This window comes from Sphaerodactylus townsendi, linkage group LG16, assembly GCF_021028975.2.
Source record: "Sphaerodactylus townsendi isolate TG3544 linkage group LG16, MPM_Stown_v2.3, whole genome shotgun sequence".
In the NCBI taxonomy this organism is placed as follows: Eukaryota; Metazoa; Chordata; class Lepidosauria; order Squamata; family Sphaerodactylidae; genus Sphaerodactylus; species Sphaerodactylus townsendi.
Window position 1 is genome coordinate 18,939,024 of NC_059440.1, and position 8,395 is coordinate 18,947,418.

At 46.3% G+C, this 8,395-nt stretch overlaps 1 protein-coding gene across 2 annotated transcripts; it reads right to left on the bottom strand.

The window, feature by feature from the left end:
* Window positions 1-1,249: 1,249 nt before the first annotated feature.
* On the bottom strand, window positions 1,250-6,762 carry LOC125445615 (C-C motif chemokine 5-like). Of its 2 annotated transcripts, XM_048518777.1 has the most exons (4): window positions 6,621-6,762; window positions 3,493-3,677; window positions 2,901-3,006; window positions 1,250-1,429 (listed from the first exon to the last, which is right to left on the bottom strand). In XM_048518777.1, exons 2-4 carry the CDS (start codon window positions 3,569-3,571, stop codon window positions 1,342-1,344), a joined length of 273 nt encoding a protein of 90 aa, XP_048374734.1. In that variant the 5' UTR covers window positions 3,572-3,677; window positions 6,621-6,762; the 3' UTR covers window positions 1,250-1,341. The 2 variants fall into 2 exon arrangements, with proteins under 2 accessions (XP_048374734.1, XP_048374733.1); XM_048518776.1 differs by lacking the exons at window positions 3,493-3,677; window positions 6,621-6,762 and adding an exon at window positions 3,309-3,454.
* Between the last annotated feature and the right edge of the window lie 1,633 nt (window positions 6,763-8,395).

Here is an 8,395-nt window from a genome sequence, read left to right on the forward strand (position 1 = left end):
GCTCCCTTCTCCAAATGATTCAAGATGTCTTGAACCTGTTCTTGGTTGGGATGGCAAACCCATGCAAATTGCAATGGGCACAGGGAGAAAATGACGCTGGCCAGCTGTTCGGACCCCTCCTCAGCCAAAGCTAAATGTGAGCATATAGAAGTGAATGAATGAAGAAGAAGAAGAAGAGTTTGGATATATATCCCCCCTTTCTCTCCTGTCGGAGACTCAAAGGATCTTACAATCTCTTTGCCCTTCCCTCCTCACAACAAACACCCTGTGAGGTGGGTGGGGCTGAGAGAGCTCCGAGAAGCTGTGACTAGCCCAAGGTCACCCAGCTGGCATGTGTGGGAGTGTACAGGCTAATCTGAATTCCCCAGATAAGCCTCCACAGCTCAAGTGGCAGAGCTGGGAATCAAACCCGGTTCCTCCAGATTAGATACCCGAGCTCTTAACCTCCTAAATCAATGCTGCTCTTTTCTCCTTTATCTCTGCTGCTACCTCCTGCCCCATATATTTTAACTTGTCAGTTCCTCAGAGCAGGGGCGGCTGTTCTTGCTCCATATAAAGTTTCTGGCACCCTGATGGCAGCGGTAAAACTGAATCCCACCTCTGCCTGATGGGCGTGAGGACAGCACAGCGACCACAGAGGCGCTGTGGGGAATCCACTGCTGGAAAGTGGAGTAGTGAGTTGAATTGTGGGCACCGATATCGACAAGCTGGAATGGGTCCAGAGGAGAGTGTCCGAAATGGTAAAAGGTCTGGATTCCACGCCCTGTGAGGAGCGGCTTAGGGAGCTAAGTATGTTTAGTTTGGAGAAGAGGGTGACATGATAGCCATGTTTAAATATTTGAAGGGATGTCACGTTGAAGATGGAGCAAGCTTGTTTTCTGCCACTCTAAAGACTAGGACGAAGCGTAATGGGCTTAAGGTGCAAGAAAAGAAATTCCACCTAAACATTAGGAAGAACTTCCTGATGGTAAGGGCTGTTGGACAGTGGAACGCACTGCCTCAAAAGATGGTGGGGTTTCCTTTGGAGGTTTTTTAAGAGAGGCTGGATGGCCATCTGTCGAGAGTGCTTTGGTTGTGTCTTCCAGCATTGCAGGGGGTTGGACTCAATGGCCCTGGGGGGGGGGGGGGGCTGTTCTGATTCTAGGATTCTAAGATTCCAGAAGAAGTGTGCCAGAAGAAGACCTTTTGTGATGTGGGGTCATGGACATAATTTTATCTTGCATTGTTTTTAGAATGAAAAACATCAACATTGAAAAGACAATATAACTACTGTTTATTATAGAAATACTTGTTCTCAGGAAATTGTGTGCTCTACTTGAAGTGACTCCATTCCTGCTGTCCTTAGTTCTCCTCCAAGTAACTGACAAGGTCTTGGACCCACCGGGTGGTGGGGTTGGCACATATCTGTTTGCCTTTCTTGGTAATGAACCTCAAAAGAATCCAACAAAAGGCAGTATTATTTTATTTGTTGTTTTTGACACCAGCTGCACGTCAGGGAATTTCTAGCACCCTCTCCTTCTTCTGAGATCTAATTTGCTTTTTCCTCCTCTTGTGTTACTCCCCACAGCTGCAGAAAGCAGGAAAGGAATATACAATGCTGGGCACAGAATAGCAACCTCCTATCCACCAATCTGCTGGAAAACATCTCTCAGGCCCCTTCCGCACGGGCGTTTTATGGCGGCCTGGGGACGGCAAAAACGCCGTCCCCAGGGAGCCATTCGCACAGGGGGTGCAGCTGCTGCGCCACCCTCGCGCCGCCCCGACCGGCGCGAAGCCGGCGTTTCCCAACCTTGCTTCCCCAGCGAGGTTTTTGGGAAACGCCGGCTTGGAGCCGCTGCCGTGCGAATGGCAGTGGCTCCAAGGCGCCTTCCCCCCCCCCCCGCACTTACCTTGTCTCTGGCCGTCCGGCGCGTCGCCGAGGCCTGGGGACACGCCCCCCTGCCCTGCGACGCTGGAGCAGTCGCGCAGGGCCGGGGGGGCGTGTCTCCAGGCCTTGGCGACGTGCCGGAGGGCCAGCGACACACCGGGTCGGCCGGGCGACGGTGCTCTGCGGCGCCGTCTTCCCGGCTCTTTCTGGGACCGTTCGCAGCGGCATCGGGTCGGCGTGGAGTACACCAACCCAAGCCCTTCCGCCTCCGTGCGGAAGCGGCCTTAGAACCACTGCAAACCCTAGATCCTAAACACTGGCATTAATAGCATATGTCCACAAAACCCAACCAAGAACAAGATGTTTACTGAGTTATCTTATCCAGATGTTTTCTGAAATTCAGCAGAAAATGTTCAGAGATCCTTGCAGCTGTTTCCATCTTAGCAGGGAAAGCTCTGAGCTTTGTTCTCCCGAGCTGAATCAGAGTTGTCGGGAAACAGCCAGGGCAATTAGTTCATTTTGAGTTTCCTCTTCTAAGTACCCAAAGTACTTAGAAGTAGACACACAAGTACATCAACATTTTTGACTCCATTACGCCAGCTGAGATGGATCAATGCATCAAAAGAGCTTTTTTTCCCCCCAACAAGAAAGAAATAATTTTGGTACATCAAGAAACATAAGCGCTCACAGTTGTATCTAAAAAGGTATGTGTGCAAAGCGTTGTCAAGTTGTAGCCCACTTATAGAAACCCCTTGGGGGTTTCAAAGCAAGAGATGAACAGAGGTGGTTTGCCATTGCCTGCTTCTCTGTAGCAATCCGGGACTTCCTAGGTAGTCTTCCATACAAGTATTAACCAGGGCCATTCTTGCTTAGCTTCCAAGAACTGATAAGATCATGCTAGCACAGCCATCCAGTCCAGGGCCTATAAGGGGTTTATGGGAGTAGGTATTTTAGCTGAACCACAAGGGGCACTCTCAGCATATCTGACTCCTTCCTTCTGCTTTACTAAAAATGGTATGGTGATTTTACTTACACAATGGCTGGCAGAGGACATCTACTGCTAATTCTATAGTAATCTACCACCAAATTGCGTGGGATTCTCCCTTGCGAATAGCGGAAACAGCAGCGATTATCTATCACTAGAAGAGATGGAAAGGTAAAATGAGTTAGCAGCAAAGAAATTTCCACAAATTCCTACACATCCTGGGCTTGGATTGGCCTGTTCATGTCCCAGTAGAGAGTGAGCCATATATTTTTTTAAAATTAAAGGATTAAAAAGCATATACAATAGAGGTCGAAGGAAATCTACTGGCGTTTAGTAATTTCCAGGAGAAAGTCTGCCACTATCATACAGAGAGAAGGATCAGGGTTGTCCAACAAGTAGTGTAATCTAATTAAATCGGGGAGATGGGGTAAATGTAAAGGAGTAAGATTCACATACTTGGATCTGATTTCCTTGAATCTGAGACAGTGTAGTAATTGGTGGGCCAGAGATTCAACTGAGCCATCGTTACATGGGCAGAGTGAGCCATATGAATCAACAGGAAGGTAAGGGAGCCATGTGAATTTCCTTGGGCCACTGGCTCCGCCTCACTTTCATCCAACTGTGCTGGAGAGCAACTGACCTGGTGTAGAGGAGTTATCGGAGCACACAGCAAGTTGAAACAGGAGCGCCAGTGCACAGATGCTTGCATAGACTTTCATATTCTTTGTGGATGGAACAGAGTGGCAGAAGTTAACAAAAATCAGGCTGTCTTGGAAACCGCTCAGATGTCTACCGTGAGCGCCACTCCTTTAGAGCAGGGCAGAGCTAGAGAGAAATGAAACAGTGGGATTTCCTGCTGATGGTACCCTGAAGTAATGCAGAAAAAAATAAAAAGTAATAACCCCCCCCCCCCCACACACACACACACAGACAAAAGCAGAGGCAGTATTTGAATCATTTTGTAAAGGGGTACATCAGTGCCTTTCATTGCAAGGGATAGAACAGAGAGCAAATGAGTTCCCAACAGGTGGGAGGGTGGAGTATCTACACAGACAACACTGGGGTTTTGGGGCAAGATTCATGCTTCCTCTGTACAGAATCCCCAACTGACACAATCTAAGGAAAGCACCAAAAGCCAAGAGAAAACAATTACAGTGTATGCATATTTCGTTCAGAGCCACTGAGGCAAAAAGTAAATCTGAGGTGATTTTGTGCTTACAGTATGAGAGGCAGAGAGATCCTGTCAGGCCTCTGAATAAACACCACCACAACCCCCTCTCTCTCACACACAAAATGTCCTGTAATTTCATACAGAGGATCAGTTCAGACAAGTGAAAACTTTAAAGTTTAATTCTAAGAGGAGGAGGAAGGCCAAGTGAAAGTAAAGAACATGTGTTTGTATACATGAAAGAGAAAAAACACAGCATTAAACTAAACTCTGCTGTCATCTTATGCTGAACTATTCAACAGACAAGTGTAACATTCCAAAGAACCACAATAAACTGTTTTGCTGGAAATCGACTAACTCCGTCCCTTGTGGTCAAGGACGGGGCAATTAGTGGTAAATTAACTGAACAGACTCTCTGATTGAAGCACTGGGATCATTGACTAGGAAATTGGTTATCTTCCATTTCATGTGTTGGCAGGGACGAGATGATAACTCTGAAGCCGGAAATGTTAGCAGAGGGATTCTTGGTTGTGTCCACGAGCACTGATTAAAGAAAAGCCTTTATTCAGGAATTAACATACTTGATAGTAAAGAGGAAAGACTGTGGTAGGATCCAAATTTTAAGAAATTTATCTTCTTTTTGTACACCAGACCTTGTTAACTTCCAACAGGAAATATACAAAGATATTAAGAACATAAGAACATAAGAACTAGCCTGCTGGATCAGACTAGAGTCCATCTAGTCCAGCACTCTGCTACTCGCAGTGGCCCACCAGGTGCCTTTGGGAGCTCACGTGCAGGATGTGAAAGCAACGGCCTTCTGCTGCTGCTGCTCCTGAGCACCTGGTCTGCTAAGGCATTTGCAATCTCAGATCAAGGAGGATCAAGATTGGTAGCCATAGATCGACTTCTCCTCCATCAATCTGTCCAAGCCCCTTTTAAAGCTATCCAGGTTAGTGGCCATCACCACCTCCTGTGGCAGCATATTCCAAACACCAATCACACGTTGCGTGAAGAAGTGTTTCCTTTTATTAGTCCTAATTCTTCCCCCCAGCATTTTCAATGTATGCCCCCTGGTTCTAGTATTGTGAGAAAGGAAAATTTCTCCCTGTCAACATTTTCTATCCCATGCATAATTTTATAGACTTCAATCATATCCCCCCTCAGACGTCTCCTCTCCAAACTAAAGAGTCTCAAACGCTGCAGCCTCTCCTCATAAGGAAGGTGCTCCAATCCTTCAATCATCCTCATTGCCCTTCTCTGCACTTTTTCTATCTCTTCGATATCCTTTTCTATCTCTTCAATTTACACACACACACCCTGCTACTAATTTTCTACCTTGATGTAATGATTAAAGTGCTCAACTAGGGTCTGGAAAGATCCATATTCAAATTCCCACTGAACCTTTCTGAGCCCAGTCATAGAATCACAGAATCATAGAGTTGGAAGGGACCCCAAGGCCATCAAGTCCAACCCCCTGCAATGCAGGAATGCAGAATCAAAGCACTCCTGACAGATGGCCATCCAGCCTCTCTTTAAAAACTTCCAAAGAAGGAGACTCCACCACACTCTGAGATGGTGCATTCCACAGCCAAACAGCCCTTACTGCCAGGAAGTTTTTTCTGATGTTTTGGTGGAACCTCTTTTCCTTCACCTTGGACCCACTACTCCTGGTCTTAATCTCTAGAGCCACAGAAAACAAGCTTGCTCCCTCACCAGCATAACATCCCTTCAAATATCTAAACAGGGCTATCATGTCATTTGCACACAGCCTAACTCGCCCTGCAGGGTTGTTGTGAAATAACATACCACTTTCCCTGAATAAAACGGTGACTCTGGAGGAGGACTCTAAGGTATAATACCTGCTGAGGTCCCTCTGATCCCCGGGGAGCTTTCTTCCCAGGCTCCAGCCCAAAATCTCCATGAAATTCCCAACCTGAAACCGAGGCTACAGATAAGTGTTTTGGAAATTACTTCATAACTGACCGGGTGCCTTATTTCAGTTCACTTGGCCTCTGCTTTTCTCCCCAAAGCAGATTACGCGGTTTTTCCCTCCTCCATTTTATTCTCCTAATGACACCCAACACATTTCCGTGAACCTCTATTATTATTTTAACGTGCTTGTAAATAAAGCACACAGTCATCTAATCTTCGTTGCAAAAATCACATTCTTTTGCAAAAAGGGGACCAGACGAGAAGACAATTTATAGGCAGGTATTGCTACCGAAAATATGTCATATCAGTGTGGCAAGCCTTGTATTTTGCAGGAAATAACAGTTAAGGGAGAAGCTATACACCTCCTCCCCATTACTTCTGGAGCTCTTAGCAAATAATGTAAACTCTTTCGACCCAGCTTCAATTAGCCATTCCAGTGGCAGCTGATCTATCCACAGGGGTTGATTTAAGGAAAGGGGCTCCAGATACAAGACATGCTTGGCTTTTTGAAGCTGTAGCACTGGGAAAAGATAAACATGCTTATCGGAAAGAATAACGCGACCCATTTTTTCAACCAACATCTAAAAATACAGCCCTAAAGCAAGTTAAAAACTTTTCTAAAACATCAAATGAGCTCTAAGAAACAACACTTGGCTTTAGCGTACCTCTTTCCTGTTAGCAGCTGCAGGAACTGTGTCTTCGAAACAGGCCACTGCCTACTAGTTGCGCAAGAAGTCATAAGATAAGAGGAGGGCGGAAAGTGGGCATTCCTAGGCAGCGGACACCGACCCTTGCATCCGCAGGCACCTAAGATCTTCTCAGTGGTTCAGCCCCTGTGTTTCCTAGTTTAATTTGGAGGAAGGAAGGAAGGCGGAGAAGGGGCTGGGTGAGAAAGGCTGGAGTTTAGAGTGTTATTTAGCAAGCTGGGCTGACAGCTCTTGTCCTGCCCCTGAAGCTGGGTGGCAGTCTTGTAAGCATAGCTTTGGTGCAGCGGAAAGCCCAGCCCATTAAGATTACAAGGAGAGGCCAGCCTGGTGTAGTGGTTAACAGCAGGTGGATTCTAATCTGGAGAACTGGGTTTGATTCCCCACTCCTCCACCTGAGTGGCAGAGGCTTATCTGGTGAACCAGATGTGTTTCTGCACTCCTACATTCTTGCTGGGTGACCTTGGGCTAGTCACAGTTCTCTCAGGACTCTCCCAGCCCCACCTACAAGGTATCTGTTGTGGGGAGAGGAAGGGAAAGGAGCTTGTAAGCTACCTTGAGTCTCCTCACAGGAGAGAAAAGTGGGATATAAATCCAAACTCTTCTTCTTTGATTATTCCATCCATCAAAGATGCTCATACAAGAGAGAGGGCCTTTTTGGTGGAAGCTCCAGGATTATGGCACAAGCTGCCCGGGAAGGGATGTCCCCAGCCTCCTCGCTTTTGACCTCCAGGAGGCAGCTGAGGATGGCTTTGTTTAGGACCACATTTGATTCAGTTAGTTGTGATGTTTTAAAACTTTGGTTTTTGTGTATTTTATGTATATTATAAGCCAGCCTGAGCTACAGCAATGGAAGAAAGGGCAGGCAGAAGAGGTTACGTTGGTATCTGAGGAACTGCGACTCCCACAAGCATCTGTTGAAATAAATGTGGTTTGCCTTTAAGATGTCACGGGCCCGTTTGTTCTGTGCAGTTCTAGTCTAGCCTGGCTTTCAGACACAAATTTTAGACCATGAGAGCCAGCTCCATTGGCACTGGGAGAGGGAGAACTTCTGTTGAGGCCTGTAGTATCAGTCCCCACTGGCTGTAGGGCTCAATCAAACCCCTGGTTTGGGTTCTGGGGCAATTACCCCAGCTACCGCATTGGTAAGACCACTTTGTGGCAAAGGCTGTAGCAAATCCAAGGTGGAAACCATCATGTGGATGGAGAAGTCCAGATCATTCCACCCCTCCAATCTTGAATGCCATTTTCATTGTCCCAAAACATGTCATCCTCTTATTAAATCCATCCATCCATCCATCCATCCATCCATCCATCCATCCATCCATCCATCCATCCATCCATCCATCCATCCTTCCATCCTTCCTTCCTTCCTTCCTTCCTTCCTTCCTTCCTTCCTTCCTTCCTTCCTTCCTTCCTTCCTTCCTTCCTTCCTTCCTTCCTTCCTTCCTTCCTTCCTTCCTTCCTTCCTTCCTTCCTTTTTAGATTGGTAAAAGATTGCAACAGGCTCACTAAATGCCCAACTTTCAATTTTGCAAAGCAGTACATCTCTAGCATCTTTTTTTAAAAAATGTATATTTTATTTATTCTCCACCTTTTTCCAAGCAAGTTGGTTCCAGGGCAGCTTCCAACAGAGAATAAATACAGATACATCACAATATGAGTTAAAAGCATACCATTAAAACTATAATCACTAATGATGTTCTAATTTGTACCTACTATATCATAATATCTTC

Bases quoted from the DNA above. Each gene is read 5' to 3' on its own strand.
- LOC125445615 (XM_048518776.1), bottom strand. From the start codon at position 3,399: ATGGCTCACTCTGCCCATGTAACGATGGCTCAGTTGAATCTCTGGCCC. The intron at 3,007-3,308 runs GTATGTGAATCT...CATCTCTTCTAG, and splicing joins TTCAAGGAAATCAGATCCAA to TGATAGATAATCGCTGCTGT. The intron at 1,430-2,900 runs GTAAGTAAAATC...GATTCTTTTGAG, and splicing joins TGTCCTCTGCCAGCCATTGT to GTTCATTACCAAGAAAGGCA.